This window comes from Lissotriton vulgaris, unplaced genomic scaffold, assembly GCF_964263255.1.
Source record: "Lissotriton vulgaris unplaced genomic scaffold, aLisVul1.2 SCAFFOLD_4605, whole genome shotgun sequence".
NCBI classification, from domain to species: Eukaryota; Metazoa; Chordata; class Amphibia; order Caudata; family Salamandridae; genus Lissotriton; species Lissotriton vulgaris.
Window position 1 is genome coordinate 1 of NW_028248256.1, and position 18,879 is coordinate 18,879.

The window sequence follows — 18,879 nt, forward strand, 5'->3', positions numbered from 1 at the left end:
GTTAAAGGCCCGAGCTGAAGCCAAGGGACTTTAACAAGGGAGCGGGACTTTAATAGCCGGTATAGCCCTTCTACGAAGGGCTATAAGGCTATTAGAACATTCACAGTTTCCCCTGACGAAGGGCTGATAATCTGCCCGAAATGCATTGGGTCTGAATAAAGAACTGCTGCTCGGAACTACTATTTGCCTTTTTTATCGTTTTCCTGTAGAGGCTCGGATGGGCACACGAGAGAATGAGAAGCTTGTAAAAATGCAATTTGTGTAATATGTGGACTTGGATTAGACAAACGGACTTAAAAAGGAAGAAATAGAGATAAACTTTGGTAAAAACAGTGATAATCGGTTTTTACATAAACATTACCTCGAAATGGTAAATGGATGTAAATGGATCTAGTATCCTATATAGCAGTGCAACTGGGAGTGGAGCGCCAATACAGCGCTCCCCACAGTATATTGATATTAGAACAATCTGCCACTAATAATAATAATAATAATGCGATTTATTGAGCGCGAACAGCTACCTCACAAGGAGGTGTCCCGGCGCTGTGAAAGCAGCGGATCCCCAAAGCGCAAGCTACATACAGGAAGTTAGTGTATTTTGTGGAAGAGCCATGTTTTAAGTCTTTGTTTGAAGACGGCTTCAGAGGGAGCCTGTTGTAGCTCTGGGGGAAGAGAGTTCCATAACACGGCTACGTTAGCCGTGAAGGTTCTTCCCCCTAGGCGTACTCTTTTTACCCGAGGGACCACAAGCTGCACCCGCCCGTTGGAACGGAGAGTTCTAGATTGGTGGTATCGGGGTAGCCTAGATCTCAGGTAATTAGGGCAAGTACCATATAGGGCTCTATATGCCAGAGTCAAGGTTTTGAACTTTATCCTGCTGGCCACTGGGAGCCAGTGCAGGGCTCGCAGGTGCGGAGAGACTGAGTGTTTGAAGGGAATTTGCCTTAGCAGTCTCGCAGCCGCATTCTGAACCATCTGAAGCCGTTGGATCAGATAGGCAGGAAGGCCCAGGTATAAGCCATTGGCGTATTCCAGCCTAGAAGTTACAGTTGCATGAACAACCGTCTTGCGACACTCCTCCGGCAGTAGCCGCAATATCTTGTTCAGGTTCCTCAGTTTAGAGAAACAGCAGCCTGCAGTTTGCTGAATATGCGAGGCAAAGGATAGGCTGCTATCCCATCTGATCCCCAAGTTTTTGGCACTATGGCTAGGCGAGGGGGGGGAACCCATTTCCACCGGCCACCACAGCTCTGCAGGAGGAGGCGAGCCTTTGCCGAAGAAGATCACCTCTGTCTTCCCGGCATTTAATTTTAATTTATTTGTGTTCATCCATCTAGCGACATCTTGGAGGCAACCCTTGAAACTCGCAAAGGCACTTACAGATACCTCCGAGTATGGGAACACCAACTGGGTATCGTCGGCGTAAGAGATCGCTTTGATCCCCCAGTTGGCGATAAGCGTAAAAAGGGGGGCCAGGTAAACATTAAATAGAAGCGGGCTCAAAGCCGAGCCCTGGGGGACGCCGTATTTTATCTTGGTGGATTTAGAAACAAACTCCCCCAGAGCCACCTTCTGTGTTCTCTGCGATAAGTACGAGCGAACCCAGCCCAGTGCCTGATCTTTTAGCCCTACTAGAGGGCAGAAAATGTTCAAACAAATAAAACAAAGGGTTCTCAAAGCTCGAGGGGATCGAAATACCCTCGAGCTTCGAGAAGCCTTTGTAAAACATTAGAATGTTGGTCTGCGGGCCTTTACCGGCCCGTAGAAGCAGGGAGCACTCCGTTGTCTTCAATGGAGCTCCCAACATTCCAATGTTCTAATATTCTTACATTCATTTATTAAGTAGAGTCCTTGCTCCCCAGACCCCCCTGTCCCCGGTGAGGGTTAGTTATTTGGACAGGTAAAGATGTAGGACTTTGCACCTGAGGCAACCAATTTTACATTTAAACCCTGACTTGGTTTAGGCTCTGACAAATCACATGTATGATTGTGTTAAAGAGATCTTTAAGGGCTGTTTGTCTGGTGTTCAGCTGTCCATCACATCCCTCGAGGCCACTGGAATTATGCGTTAAAATTAGACCAGGGGGCAGATGTATCAAAATACCTATTTGCGATTCTCAAATAGCGATTTTTTTTAAAATCACTATTTTTGCTATTCCTATGGGCCAGGAGGCCCATAGGAATGAATGGGAAGTTATTCTCAATTTGCAATTCGCAATTTGAGAATCGTAAATAGAGAATAATTTCAAAGGTGTCATAAGGACACCCTGATGCACCCCTGAAATTTACATCTGCACCATATGGCACCTTCACAAATGCCAAAAAGTGCATTTGTGAAAGAAATCGCAAATTACCACCAACTTGGAGTTGGTGGTAATTTGCGATTTCTTAAGGAGAAATCGTAATAATTGAATGCTTGATGCATAGCATTTAAGGAATCGCAATTTGCGACTCTTTAAATGCTTACGCAAAATGAAGGAATCGCAAATTTTGCGATTCCTTAATTTTGCTATGCAATTTCCTTCATACATACCGTTCAGCAAATTTTTAGTCGCAAACGCTGCTTTTTTGCGAATCGCAGCATTTGTGACTAAAGATTGCTTTGATACATCTGCCCCCAGATGATGCAGCAATGTTGACTGAGTTATCAGGCAAGAAAATTGCAAATTATGTGGGACAAAGCCTCACATCCTGTGACAGTATTGTTTCATGGTCTTTTTAGTTTAATCCACAATATTAGTACTTTCTGGGCTAAAATGAAACTTCCCTAGTACTAGTTTAACCCTAGTAGACGGCTTAACAACTTAATAGGAGGGCTGTTAATCTTGGCAAAAATTAAAGTCTTGCACTGCGAGGCACCTCGTGTGACGTTTCTGTGGAAACTTTTGATCCGTTTGAACTAAAAACGATTTTCTAGGAAATCTGAAAATGATGTAGCAGATGGGCTGAGCAACAAGTAACTCAGACCCTCTCTAACACCAGCGGATAACTCCCGACCATCTATTAAAATGTTTTTGTTAAACTGCCGATCTCTGACCAAGCATGCAGTAGAAATATCACTCCTCATAGAAAACCTCAATCCGGAGGCCATATTTCTTACGGAAACTTGGCTAAAGGATGAGGTAGACCCGGCTATCAATTTTATATCACAGCTTAGTAATGTACTGCAGAGGATCGATAGGAAAGTGGGAAGAGGAGGAGGGATAGGGATAATATTCAGGGATTGCTACCAATGTAGATCCTTTCCAGCTGAAGTACCGGACTACGAAAGCATGGGCTTTGCCTTAGAACTATCTTCCACCTCAACCTTTTCAGGCCTACTACTCTATCGCCCCCCTGGTCAAATAGGCAGGTTCATGGACTCTCTTCCGTCCCATGTTGTCAAGCTATCCTCATCAAATTTTACGGTGTTGGGAGATATAAACATCCACTTGGATGATCTCTCGGACCACTTAGCGAAGGCCCTCCTGGATGGTTTAGCAGCCCTTCAAATTATCCAGAAGGGATTCGAACAAACACACAATAAAGGCCACTTACTGGATGCGGTTCTAAGCAATGATCAGATGCTTCATGTAGGTGCTCCAATTGCCCTCCCCTGGACTAACCACTTACTGGTACCGCTAGCTTGGGAGATTCTGAGTCCCCCCATGGCTCTTTCCCGTGCCACTTTAATGGGGAGGAATTGGTCGAAGGTATCATCCGACCAATGGACAAATTCTCTTTCAGCATTTCCTCTACCTACAGGGGACGACCCAGACATACTTAACATGCACTTTAATGAGTGGATACAGATGTCACTGGAGTCGGTGGCCCCTTTGAAACTCCTTAAGGAAAAAACTAAGTCTAAAGAGGCACCATGGTACACTCCCAAACTAAAAAAAGCGAAAGCAAAGCTGTAGGAAATTAGAGAGGATGTGGAGACGTACAACGAAGACGCAAGATAGGAACCTTTATAGGGAATCCATCAAGAAATATAAGGCCGAAATTACTCTGGCACAATCGGTGTTTTATGAACAAAAGATAAGGATGGCAGCTAACGTCCCGAGGGAAATCTTTCGGATTGCCAAATCCTTGATTAAGACCACACTTACTCCCATCGACCCAAAAGAAGCTCAAAGCCGCTGCGACAAGCAGGCAGAGTACTTCTTTCAAAAGATTCATTCCATCTCCCTTTCTTTTAAATCGAATGAACAGAATCCTTGTGATACAGGAAACATCCCCGCAAAATCCATCTGCCAGCTAATGGAGATTCCACTGCTTAATGAAGACTCCCTGAATGCATTAATGCTAAAAGTGACATCGGGCTCTCCTACCGATCCTGCTCCTCCGCGCCACCTATTGAAGGTTGCGGATACTATCAGACCAATTATCCTAAACATCCTGAATACCTCTATTTCTACAGGAAACGTACCAAAGGCTTGGAAATGTGCTCAAGTTAGGGCTTTATTGAAAAAATCTAACCTCGACTCAGCAATTATGGCCAACTATCGCCCAATCTCCCTTCTCCCCTGGATGAGTAAGCTGCTTGAGAGGCACATCAATTCCATCTTGGTTGGCTATCTGGAATCCAACCACCTTCTCCATGACTCTCAAGCAGGCTTCTGCCCTAAATTGGGGACAGAGGTTGCGCTGCTGACAGTAACAGAGCTAGCCCGGAAGCACATGGATCAAGGCTGCACCACGGCAATCATGCTGTTAGACCTGAGTGCCGCCTTTGACACCGTGAATCATAACATCTTAATCTCTCGCCTAAAACATCTTGGAGTGGCAGGTCAAGCCCTCACTTGGTTGCGATCCTTCTTAGAGGATAGGATGTTTCAGGTGTCAGAGGGTGCCACCCAATCCAAAGCTTGGCCCCTCACTCGCGGAATGCCCCAGGGCTCCTCTCTAAGCCCTACACTTTTTATTGTTTGCATGGAGCCTCTGGCAGAGATTGTGCGTCCCTATGGCTTTGAAATAGTAACCTATGCAGACGATACCCAACTAGTGGTGACTCTAAACCAGCTAGAGGGCACATCCAACAAACTGGGCAGTTGCCTAGAAGCAATAACAAAATGGATTGCCCTGTCCCACCTAAAACTGAATGGGGAGAAAACGGAGCTGATGTTCTTGGGAAAATTGGGTGTACCAAGAACAACCATTGATTGGCCGACCTGCATGGGTGCCCCCCCAGAACCTAAAGATCTGCTCAAAAGTCTGGGAGTATAGCTAGATAACAACTTAAGCTTCAATTAGCAAGCCACCAAACACTCTGCCACATGCGATGGCCTGAAGAGAACGCTGAGGAAAAAGTTGCCTCTTCTCCCATTTCAAGCCCGAAGGATAATGGTCCAGGCTATTATCCTGTCCCGCCTTGACTACGGGCACGCCCTTTATCTGGGCACTCCTGTTAGTACTATTAAAAAACTCCAAGTAACCCAGAATGCGGCGGCACGTCTTCTCCTTGGACTCACTCGAAGGCACTCAGGCGTGGCCGCCTTGAGGAAACTACACTGGCTGCCCATACAGGCCACAGTAAAATTCAAGGCAATGTGTATAACGCACAAAGCTATGTGGCAAAAAGGTCCCACAATGATCCGCTCCTTGGTCACTCCCTACCATCCACGGAGATCGTTGCGCTCCAGTACAACCTATCTGGCTACAACTAAGAAAATTAAACTAACCAGATGGGGTGGCCGCTCTTTTTCGTGGAACGCGGCATCAGACTGGAACTCCGTGCCGCTTTCCTTGCCCAGTGAACTCGATCTCCAAAAATTTTGCTAACTTCTAAAAACACTTCTCTTCCACTAATCCTTATCTTGTTGTCACTGTTTCCCACCCGTCCACAGCGCTACGAGGCCTCCGGGTAGTAATGCGCTTTACAAAACTCTATTTAATTTCATTTCATTTCATAAATCCGTAATTATGTGGAAAACATTATGTGCCTCATTTATGAAAAGTGACGCATCGCTGCGTGAAAACAGCGATGCGTCACTTTTCACTGCGCCCTCCTTGCGACACCAATGATGCGTCATAGTCACAAAAAGTGACGCACCAGCGGCGTAAAAGTGACGCACAGCCTCATAAATGAGGCCCTATGTCTGCATAGTTGCACAACGCCGATGAGCATGGCGCCACTGAACCCCAGAGTTTTCGCGAAAACTTGTTGATATTGCAGTAAGCCACTTCTCGACCTTGGAAGAATGAAAAGGCGCGTCAGCCCTACCAAGAATGAAGATCTCTTCTGTGGCGGATGAAAGCATATCTATCCTATTTAATAGTGAGAAAGAGGGAACTACGAGGTGAATTTTACAACTAGCTGTGTGTTGAAAGAGTTTTGTTTGCTCACTGAATTACTGTCTCAGTTTCGTTTCTCACTCCTCACTGGCTGGTGTTTTTTCCACCCTTGGCCACACCTTATATCTCGCCAGACACCGCACATTTCCACAGATACGCGCAGCGCTTCTCTGGCAGAAGTGTCCCTCCCAGGCTTCCATCGAGTGACCATGGGCAAAGACGAGGAAATGTGGGACTACTACTTCAGGGCCTTGATGTTTAGAGAGAAGCCGAGGGATGAGTGGGACTTCGAGTGGATGCAGAGGAACCCCGATGTTCTGGTAGAAGACTGGGACGCACAAGAGGCCTTTGGCAGGTGAGACACAGGGGCACAGGAATTTCAGCTCGGATGAAATGCTGAGTGGTGAAAATGTATGCTTTCCACCTCTCCCAGATCTTACAATTACAAGGTACAAGAGATTCATTTTAGAAACCCTTGTTGTGTTTATACTATGTAAGGACCAATAAACTTAAATATTTTAAGTAGGAAAATATTAAAGATAGCTGGACTCAAATTTTAACATGATAATTCTGTCGCTTTCTCGTTAATGATTATTTTTTTTAAATTTTACAAAGAGATTTCTTCTGTACTTGCTTTTTTAATTTCATTTTTCTAAGAGGAAACAGCCCTGCTTGTATTGGTTTTTTTTCCAGGCTTTAGCCTTGATATGAAAGCAATCGATACGTTTACTTGCCGGGTGGAAACCAGGTGGAACTCATTTTAATAAACCTCAGACAGTCACAGTTTCTGTTAACACTATACTGATTGTAGGTTGAACGGCTGTATGAGAAATTATCATGCACAAAAATATCGAGGCACATAAATATTGCCTCAAAAATATTGTTTACTTTTATATCGTCTTCCTATACATATATATTACGAATATGAAAACTATTGTGTCAAGAATGTCGTGGAAGGGAACATCATCCAAAACTAGAGAGGAATATGTTTTAAAAAATATATATATAGACTGTAAAATAGTACATTTAAATTATTATTACATTGAAATGTAAAATAAAGTAAATTAAACAATTGTAATCAATTATTATAATATAAGAGTGTGTGCGTGTGTAACAAAAATCAACACGGAATAAACTATTTTTTAAGACTGTTTTTTTTTTTTTTTTTAATTTTTGAAAACCTTTATTTGAGAAAATGGATGCATACAAATACGGGCCTACAACCCGGGGGTCGACCACGGAGCAAAACTGCAAAGCACCATCGTCAATTAAAGGCACAGAGTGGTTAGACGATATTACAAGCGCTGCAAGTCAGTATTGTCAGCTAACTAGAACCACTCGACACAGGATTAGAGGAGGTTAATTTTATATGTTTAAAGAATAAAGGATCGGTCGTATAGATAGCAACCTGGAGTACATGGCGGGAATAATCCAACTGTTTCGTTGCAGTACAACAGAAGAGCAGTAGTCAGAATGGTCCATAGTATGCAAAACATTGGTCAGTTTATAATTCCTCAATGGTAGTGTCCACGCCCAACCACATGTACCCAGAGACTAACTGAACAGCAATTCCCCAGTAATAAAACCCATCAGGGAAACAAATAGGCTGCAGTCACTATACATCCCAACCCCAGAAATAAGAAAACGAGAAAACCAAAGAAGAAAAGAAGTAGGCGGACTCCACGTTATTGTACCCGCCCCTCAATGATAATGGCGAGCATTAATACAAATCGCAAACGTGCTTGGGGGCGGAGCGACAAATCAGCAGAAAAAAGTGCCATGAGTATCATGTGTCGTAAAATACATATTCCTCCCCTCACTGTAGCACACCCCACGGGGTTACAAACAGTTGTGGAGACCCAAGGAAGGGATACAAAAGAGCCATAGAAACAAAGAACTACCCAATAGACCCTACTCCACCCATCCCACCCTGCACCCCTGCAGAAGGCTACGGCCTACCCCCCCCAGCAGCATGCCTGTCGCCCTAATAATGAACCCGAAATATAGAAAAAGAGAATATAGGGAAACGGAAAAGGAAAGGGAGAAAGAAGAAAGAGCCTGGGGAGAGGAACCAGTAGCAAATGGTACGGCCCCGCCCCCCGCCCACTTACGCTGTAAGTAATACCCAAAACGAAGCTGGCAAATGTTCAGCCACACGCAAATACAAAGGAATCAACAAAGTATCACAATGTAAGGCAGTCCATAACTCCATATACCAATCAGTAGTCCTCCAAAATGAACCGGGTTCATCCTAGTCCCTTCTTGGCCATCGTCGCTATGTACGTTGATCCAGTGGGCATAGGACATGACGATGAGGAAAGGCCATGGAAAAATTGCTGGAGTATCAACGGAAACAGCCAATAGGACCCCCTCTCACACGGGCAATGCAGATACTGTTCACAGCAGCTGTACATACCAATGTCAGTGGACTCCAGCGGTTCCACCCGTTCATGAGTAGGACCATCGCCACCCCAGCCAGGAAGCGGGGAACAATCAACGACCGCACCGGACCCATCCGCGTCCTCAAGCATTGGTCCGGGAATAATGGCGGCTATTACTTCTCCCCGCACGCAGGAATCCCGGACCAAGGTCGACCTCCAGGACCTCAAAGCTTGCAGGACGTCGCCCACCGTGGGTTCGAGCTCACCAGTACAGGCCCAGGAGGAGTGCAAGGGCAAGAAATCGGCGTCCCGGGACCCTACACGGAAGATGGCAGCAGCCGCCATTTTGCGACAATTACGCCGTCTCTCCGGATTCGTCTCCAAGGGTGAGCTCAACAGCAGAACCCCGGCGGGACCCCCCTCAAGCGCGCAAGCTGCACCCACAGCGCTGAAATAGTGATTACAAGGGAGGGGGAACCGCCGGTGACACCGCTCCACCAAAGTCCTTCTTCGCCACCAAGTGAAGGAACCCGGTACGGCCGGATGGCAACAACGGGGGGAGCCACCAGACACGGCGTCCCCACCCCACAACTTGCCGCACACCACCTCTGGAGCACCGGACGAGTGTCCCAGGCGCGTTCATGTGCCTCCGGGCTCTTCGCACATCGGCATCTTCCGGCCGGCCCCAGACCTCCACCCGAGGCCGCCGCCGACACCGTCTCGCCGGCAACTCGCTAAGGGCGAGGCCCCGGTCTCATTTTTTAAGACTGTTTAAATTAAAATAGTAACAGTAAAGTAAACTTAGCATAATATGTCCCTAACAAAACTATGTACCTAATTTTAAAAATTAACATAAATATTGATAAACAACGTTATTTAGTGATTTTAATTAAATCTGGATAGTAATCATAGGACATTGTAAATATATATATATATATGTATATATATATATATATATATATATATATATATATATATATATATATATATATATATATATATCAAAGCAAACTCCCTCGAAGAAAGAGCAGAGGCCACACAGGGGAAGTTTCGGAGCCAGCATTTATTCACAGTTCACACAGAATGGCGAATGCATTCCAGCGTCGTAGCCTTCTTCAGCGCCCGGAGTGTGATCAGGATGCAGGTTCCCAATCACGGGTTTAAAATACCCTGCCCCGTCCTGATAGGTGTTTAGATGCTCCTCCCCCAGGTGAGTCACTTGCGCTGATACCTAATGTGGGCCGCCCAGTGGCAGGCGCCTACATGTCCCAAAATGCTTTGTTCTTGTTGGGGAGGTATTGCGAGGGGAACAGCAACGTAATACAGCACAAAACTCCAAAGTCCATGTTAGTGCGAATTCTGCTTTCTCCTCCGGTCTCCACGCTGCAGCACCCTTCAGACATCAGGGATCAATTCAGCGTGAGCAAATGTGTGAGTACACATTGCCACAGTGCAGTCAATGACCGCATATATATATATATATATGCTGCTCTTTGCAACACGAGACATGCCACTGCAGCATGCTTAAGCGTTTGTTCAGATCTTTATTGGAGACAGAAGCAGCATGACGCGTTTCGCCACTATCGAGACTTAATCATATGCACAGTCACTTTGGATGGGTTAGCTAGCTTATTTAAACGTAACTCCAAACATTGAAAAGGGACTTATGTCCACCAGTGCGATTTAAGGCGGCAGTGAGTGCTTTAACATAATTTTTTCATATAAGGAAACTCCTTCGAAAATAAAGTATTTTCGTTATCACTGTGTCCTACCACTGCATAGTTTCCCAAATGTCTTAGATTGTAGCTCTCGGACTACAATCCCCAGAATGCATCATCACTGCCTTCTTTTAACCTACTTGGTACTTCAATGCTGTTCTTGGCAAAATTCAACCTTTATTGTCACCGCAACTCCCGTACATTGCGTAGCCTTTCCCAGGAATAGTTCCATTTTGCGGCTTATGTTTAAGGTTGCAGCGTCTCTCAAGGTGAATTTCGTTACCATCCCGACTTTCTTTTTGTCTTCCTGGCAAAACATTGATCGGCATGAAGTGCACGGGGAAATCCCTTACGCAAAATCTGACTGTGTCCGTGTTTATTTTCTAAGTCGAGGCGGGCCGTCTCAGTGTGATCCTTCAATTATTCCATCGTTAATAATCCACTTATTACAGCAATTGAAGCGATATATATATATATATATATCACAGCTCCACTCGCACCGACCAACCAGTGCACTCACAGGCGGGTGCTTTCTGTGGTGGTGCCCCACATCAACATCGAAGCTCCAATCAACTTCCCTTCTTTTCAAAAGAAGTCAAGCACTCCGCCGGGGTAGTGTAGCAGATCTTTATTTAGCCATCAGCAGCCTTAGACAGACGCGTTTCGTTTCCTTCGTCAGTGTCAGTTTCATGCACTGCGAGGACGCCATTTAAACTATTTTGCCGTCACCCTGGTGTCACCCTTGATTACGGCAAGAGAACTTCACATATATCTCATAAACTGTCGGGCATCTTAACACGGTACATTCATGTGCTTTACGATGGAACTTTCATAAGAATATGCCACAGTTAAACAGATAGCAAAACACACAAGATGATGGACGGAATGCTGCACATTGGCAAAACACTCACCCCCACTCACAGATCTAAGAAAATAAATACAATGTAATTTCTAAAAGCAGCATCATACCTGTTGATTAAATTGCTTACTTATAACAGCTGATAACTAGCACAGCTTAAGAACACCCAAAAAGTGCCTCTCTCTGGATTCAGTCGACCACCTCTATAGACCGGGACATGAGCCAAATTTGCCAAAATCTGCCTGGACAGCTGGTGAAAAACTGGGACTGTTCAGGCAAATCCGGGACGCATGATCACCCTAGCATGTGCCTAACTTCGATCTTTGCCAATATACCATTAAAAGCATGGATGAGCTGCACAGCTTCTGGCATCTTGCACGCGATAGCCTTAAAACTGCAATGAAGGAGAGTAGTGGTGGACATAGGCACTCTTTGCTACTCCTGTTCTTAGGGCTCATGATGGAAGTAGCAGGAGCAGAATGCAAATAGGGTTCTAAAAGATATATAAAAGATATATTTACTTTTCATAATTTACATTGTCCTTGCCCTTCCTCTAGAAAACCAGAGCAGATTCAAGGGTCTTGAGGTACTAAGGGTGGAAAGTGGGTCTACCCGGTGATGCCATCAAGGGCAAACTGGTGCATGATGTCACTTTAGCTACCCCCTGCATTTTGGAAACTAGGGGGCAGATTTACAATAACTGGCGCATCCCCAGGGATGCGCCAGTTATTGTGCGCCGCAGCTCCGCCACCCATGGTGCGCCGCATTTACAATGCGGCACACCATGGGGCAAAAACGGCACAGATGTGTCACGTATCTCTGCCATAAAAGCGGCGCATTGCTGGAGTTGCGTCTCAAGTGCGAAGCAGCTCCAGCAATGATCAATGAGGCCCTATGTGGATAATGCTGCGTCAATCCTTACGCCTGCTTCAAGCAGGCGCAGGGTTTTGACGCAAGCATGGGCCCAAAAGTGACTGAGTGAAATCTTGTAGATTTCACTCAGCCACTTTTGGGAGGCGTTCCTGCGCCGGAAAGCCTCCCCCTGCGATGGTACGCCTCTTCTGGCGCAGGGCTTTACAACATGACGCATCTGGGAGATGCGTCACGTTGTAAATACTCCACACCATGGTGCATCTTTTGCGCCACCGCTGCGTCACAAAAGAGACGCACCAGCAGCGTTAAAGCGGCGTAAGGGGCTTGTAAATATGCCCCTTCAAGCTCATAGACAACGTTGTGTGCGAATGCTGCACGTCATACACAACCAAAATCCTGCTCTAGGTCCCAGACCCATCTTTGAACTCCATCACCAAGAAAGATAAAAACATGGAAAAGCAAAGATATGTGACAGCTGCACAAACAAAAAAGTATTTTTGTGGAGGGCTTAAGAAGCTATGATATATTTATTTCCATCTGTGATGGGAATGGTTTAGATTTCATCTCCAGATTGGTAGCCACTCTGGTTATGTCATGTTAAAACAACTTATAAAGCGCACAAATACCAGTAGGCGTGTGTAACAAACCAAGAGGCTGCAGCATTTCAAGGGATTCATCGGCTAGATTTCCAAGGGGGTGCCACAGGGCTCATGTTTGAGCCCCACTCTTTTTAATATCTATGTGGCACCCCTGGCAGGAGTATTGCGTAGATACGGTTTTGTCCCCGTATCATACGCAGGTGATACGCAGCTCCTTTTCCCCTTCAAAACTCTTTCCACTGAGGTTAGGAACTCATTCTCGTCAGGCATGAAAGAAGTGGCAAAATGGATGTCTACCAACTATCTCCAATGTAACGTCAGCAAAACGGAGATCATGTTATTTGGGGAGGCTAAAATACTATGGACTCCGGAATGGTGGCCATCAGAACTAGGAGCAGTCCCTGAACCTAAACAGGTTGTGAAGAATTTGGGAATTCGGCTCGATCACGACCTGTCACTAAAACAACACACCAGCTATATTTCAGGGATATGCTTCCACACCATCGGTCTGCTCCGCAAAGGTCTTCCCACTCCTACCTGACTCAGTAAGGAAAACCCTCGTTCAAGCACTGATCCTGAGTCGGATCGATTATTGTAACGGTTTGTTACTCTCTGCCAACGAAGGAGTGCTGGATAAGCTACAAGTCATTCAGAACACGGCAGCCCGCCTTGTTCTGAATGCCTCCCCGAGAACTGCTTCCAAGCCCCTCCTTAAACAATTACATTGGCTTCCAATCAGACAAAGGGCAAAATTCAAAATATGCTGCCTGATCCATAAGTGCTTGAATGGACAGGGGCCGATCTATCTTGAGCGGAGATTTGTTCCTTATGTTCCAGCACGATCCCTCAGATCAAGTAACGATCTCCTCCCCGTGGTCCCCCATGTCAAAATGGTCAGACACGGAGGTAGAGACCTGTCTACCACTGGTCCCAAGCTGTGGAACAAATTACCCCTGGCTTTAAGACAATGCAAAGAGCACCTAACATTCCGTAAACTCCTAAAAACTGTTCTATTCAAAAATGAAATCTAATTCCATCTTCATATCATGTTTGCTGATTTACCGGTCAAAAAGCGCAGAGATACTCCTGTCGGAGTGGATTCAAGCGCTATATAAACCTACAAATAAATAAATGAATAAATAGGTAGATGAGATCACATCGGGCTAAAGAAGATGGACCTGGACATATAAACCTTTACATAAGTTTTAGATTACCGGGCCTTAACTCTGGCAGCGATGATCTAAAACAACAACCACTCCTCTATATCATATATGGATCTTAAAGAATTTCAGCAGTTGAACACAAACATATTTTAAAAGCTATTCCTGAATATTAATGGAATTAATTGGAGTTAGTTTAAATAAAATTGAATTCATTTAAAAATCCAATTAAATTAAATGAATCTAAAAGCAAAATAACCTTGACATGTTTATCCCCTTCCATGCTGCCGTCGGCCATTGGCCGACGGCAGCACTACCTGCCCAGTGCTGCCGTCGGCCAATGGCCGACGCGGCACCGCCCGTTTTGCGGAAGTGCCGCACTTCCGCAGAATCGCAGGCGCATGAAACGGGTTAAGCAGTAGACAGGGTAAATAGATCTTGTGGTATGATATATTCCTCACTGGGGCAGAAACTGAAATTACTATCAAAGAGATGGGTAAGTGAAACAAAGTATATGGGGATTTGTCGACTGTGCAGACATTCAGGGCCGGCTTCAGGGAAGTGTCACCGGTGCGGTCGCACTGGGCGCTGATCTGGAAGGAGGGAACTGATCCTCCAGCTGTCAGACAGGAAAGAAAAATTTCAAGATAACTCTTGTGATTAATGTTCCTGCTAGAGAGAGAGATCAGAGTTTTGTCTAGAGGCAGTTTTGACTCCCCATAAAGTAGCTCAGCGGGTTAATATGCCTGCTGCAAAGAAGAGCTATGTATTTATGGTGGAGAGCTGAGTGGATTAGTAAAACTAGCCTTTACCAGTGCTTTAAAACAAATTAAATGTATGTGAGGAGGGGCTAAGGAGAGATGAGGGGCACTTTTGCCAGGTGGTTGTGAGGGAATCTGAGGAGGAGGCCACTGGAGGGGGAGGAGCCAAAAAGATTGTTGCACCATGTGCCACCAGCCTTTAAGCCGGCCCTGCAGACATTGCACTATACATTACATCATTACACTGTTGCTTTTCCAGGACCTGGTAAATTGTTCCACCTTTTCCATCCGCAGGTTCTGCTGCTCCTGGTGCGGGCACTCCTGGAACTCTATACGTGTGTCGATCATCTACCAAACAAAATTGGAAAAGAAGAGAAGACAAGGGACTGTGAAAATGAAGATCTTGAGGCAGAAGTGTAACCGCTGCTGCGCAGGTATTTATGAAGATCCAGAGTTTACCATGGAGAACATCAACGTCATCTTAAACAACCTGCTGATCTCCATCCGGGAGTCATGCTATGGCGAGGACGTGGATGATGATGAGCTCCAGCCCATCGCCCCGTATGGAAGCCTTGATGGGCCACACCAGCCTGAGAACTGTGAGGCCTGCCAGCTAGGGATCTGTGCCAGGAATCCAGGTGGCAAGAGGTCTTCTAGGAAGACATCTTTTGCCAATCTACTTTCCCTCCAGTGCAAAAGAAAACCGGCTCCTCCCATTCACGACACAATCCCAAAGTCTTGTACGGACCAATCCGAAGACCAGCCTTCTTGTGGCTCTTGCTTGTGGAAGTGCTGTGGCTTAACCTCTCTAATTCTTATTATACTATTACTCATTAAAATAATTTTACTCCCTGCAACCTAGAAAAGTTGGGACTGATTCACTAAGTCCTTCCTTTGATAACTACAGACATAATTAAACCAGGCTGATTTACTTGTCTTGGAGAACTTTGATAAAATAAGGCACATATTTTCTTTCGATTGATTGATGGAAATCGATTTGTATGTTTTTTCTTAGGCTGATGGATCAATGTCATATTATGGTATTGTCACACATATATATATATATATATATATATATATATATATATATATATATATATATATATATATATATATATATAAGCACTGGTAGACCTCGCGGGGCAACAATTGCTGGACCATTTCCAGTCAGCGTCACACGCTTTGTTAGCCCATTGGCTAATCCTATTAGCATTCGAAAGGCTCTTGCTGTCTCTCTCCCATTTGGCTGCTTTTGCCTCAAGAAAAAAGGCAGAAAGTCATAAACAAAAGTTTCTTTTGCATTTCACTCCAGTGCCTATCACACATCAGCCATGCCCTGCTTTTCATCCAACAGCATGTTGCATCGTGGTGCTTGTGTTTATACTGTAACACTTTATTTATGTGTTCAAATCCCCCAGAATGCAAAGTGATGTTGGCTAAAATGCCAGAATTGGCGGGTGTTGATACACATCAAATGGAGCTTTAAATGTTACAAATTGTTCTTCATAACCAAGGGTTCTAAACCTTTTGACTTCTGAGGACCTCCTCTTAATCATTACTGGAACCCAGGGATCCCCAAAGAATCAATACTGGGACCCAGGGACCCCCACTGAATCCTTATTGCAATCCAGGGGCCCCCACAGAGTCATTACTGAAATCCAGGGGCCCCACTGAATCATTACTGGAATCCGGGGACCCCACTGACTCATTATTGAAATCCAGGGACCCCACTGACTCAATATTGGAATCCAGGGACCCCACTGACTCAATATTGGAATCCAGGGACCCCACTGACTAATTATTGGAATCCGGGGACCCCACTGACTCATTATTGAAATCCAGGGGCCCCACTGAATCATTACTGGAATCCGGGGACCCCACTGACTCAATATTGGAATCCAGGGACCCCACTGACTCAATATTGGAATCCAGGGACCCCACTGACTCATTATTGGAATCCGGGGACCCCACTGACTCATTATTGGAATCCAGGGACCCCACTGACTCATTATTGGAATCCAGGGACCCCACTGACTCATTATTGGAATATGGGGACCCCACTAAGTCATGACTGGAAGCCGGGGACCGCGGCCTAAACATTGTTGATGATTCGAACCTCATAACAATACGCAAAAAATACAGAAACAAGCATTCATCAAATAAATGATGACAACGTTTATTTAATTACAAATGAATATAAAAAATATCAATATTTTAACTTTGATAGGAAGGTTGGAGCCTTTCTAAATTTAATTGAGGCCAGTCATTGCTCATAGTATATTTTGTTTGATGCGCTTGCAGTGCTCCAAAGACTCGAACTGAGGATACTGACTTAATTTTTAGCCTCCAATTTCAAATTCCTCAACATGTACCAAAAGTTTAAAATTTTTCAATTCTACATGTTCCTTCTTAATTTTCTAGACTTTGTGAATCTGTTAATATTCATTTTCTAAGCAGTCGCAGATCCCGTGAGTAGGTTTCACGGGTCCCATTGGTCCCCAGACCAGAAGTTAACAACCACTTTTCTAGTTCATTTCATAATCTGCTTGTTTCACACATAAAACAAAAGTAAACTCTGCTCAGATATCCTATAAGAATGTACTTTTTCTTTGATGTAATGCATTAAAACGACCCTGGCAGTACAAATAGTTTTGATTTTTGTGTAGTGGGAAGTATTATGTTGATCCTCACAATACAACAAAGTTACAACATGGGCAGTAGCAGTGCAACTTTACCTAATCCAAAGAATAGGTAAAGGGCAAGTGAATGAAGCAGGAGGAACATCTAACAAGCTTCTCACACATACCTGGCAGATAAAACACAGGTAGTAAATGTAGTAAAGAGGGAGTGAGCAGTTAAAAGACAGTTGGACACGCTGCAGAAACATATTAAACCTATAATAGAATTACAATGCATCCATGCACTCATACAGGATTTTGCAGTCCTACCTATTTTTGGCCATGCATAGTGCCTTAGTAATTTTTCATAGCATTGATTTCCATCATCTGTGGAATTTCCACTCTTCGATGGCTACCAAATGCATTCCACTGGTTGGCACTGATATCAGCATTGGGATTTTGCCGGCACTGATTGACACTTTGTGATTTTGGTTGGACTTCATTTGGGACAAAACCATGAATTGGTGGCGATTGTCTTTGTGGCTCATTATCTGGCGGGATCATCGTCTTGGCCTTCGGTAGGCTGTGATGGGAGTGTTATTAGACCTGGATGTAGGTCTTGTGGTTTCTCCAAGGACTGAGATTGTTTAATGCTGATTGTGGGTTTTACTGCATGTAGCGCTCACTGTGGTATTGTATTTTTTCCATGTGGATCTTATGTGTTATTGTCATCAGGCCTGCTATGAATGTTTGTATTCGGTTTGAGGCATTTTGACGTTTAGCGTACTGAGTTGTGATTTTGTTGATTTCATTGGAGTACAGAGATTTCTAGAGACGTAAGATCACTATTGTCTTTTACACAGTGACTTTGGACATTATGAAGTTAAACCTTGATGTTGGATCTGGGAGAATTAGAGGTTAATATTGGGCTTCATGGAGAATTTTGGCGCCGATATTGGAATGGGGTTCTATTGATAAACTAGGACCTAAAGAAATTCTTGTTGCATTTTTTCTGTGTTGATCGATAAACTTGTGGAATATTGTAATATCCTAGTTAGAATATTTTCTAAAGAAAATGTTTGTGTGTTGTGGGAACCCACACATTTAATAAAGATTTGAATTTTAAAGATTTTAAATAAAGAAAATAAGAAAAACATGTTATAATTTGCAAAATGGAAACAGGAATGAAGTAAAATGTGTCATCATGCGCAAAATGGAAATAAAGAAATAAAGAAAAACATGTCATAATTTGCAAAATGCAAATAAAGAAATAAAGAAAAATGTGTTGTAATTTGAAAAATGGAAATAAAGAAAAATGTCATAATTTGCAAAATAGAAATAAAGAAATAAAGAAAAATGTGTCATAATTTGCAAAAAGGAAATAAAGAAATAAAGAAAAATGTCATAATTTGCAAAATGGAAATAAAGACAAAGAAAAACATGTCATAATTTGCAAAGTGGACATAAAGAAATTCAGAAAAACGTGTCATACTTTGCAAAATGGAAATAAAGAAAAACGTGTCATAATTTGCAAAATGGAAATAAAGAAATACAGAAAACGTGTCGTAATTTGCAAAATGAACTTGATTAAATTTGATTAAAAAAATTACCAAAAGTGACATAGGATTCTTAAA

General features: G+C 44.0%; 1 protein-coding gene across 1 annotated transcript; it reads left to right on the plus strand.

Annotated features, from left to right (window-relative positions):
- Window positions 1-6,485: 6,485 nt before the first annotated feature.
- Window positions 6,486-15,489, plus strand: LOC147664188 (receptor-transporting protein 3-like). The gene is made up of 2 exons (XM_086949947.1): window positions 6,486-6,631; window positions 14,922-15,489. Exons 1-2 carry the CDS (start codon window positions 6,486-6,488, stop codon window positions 15,487-15,489), a joined length of 714 nt encoding a protein of 237 aa, XP_086806073.1.
- The last annotated feature ends 3,390 nt before the right edge of the window (window positions 15,490-18,879 follow it).

Coding starts and splice junctions, on each gene's coding strand:
- LOC147664188 (XM_086949947.1), top strand. CDS start 6,486: ATGGGCAAAGACGAGGAAATGTGGGACTACTACTTCAGGGCCTTGATG. Junction 6,632..14,921: donor GCACAAGAGGCCTTTGGCAG/GTGAGACACAGG, acceptor TTCCATCCGCAG/GTTCTGCTGCTCCTGGTGCG.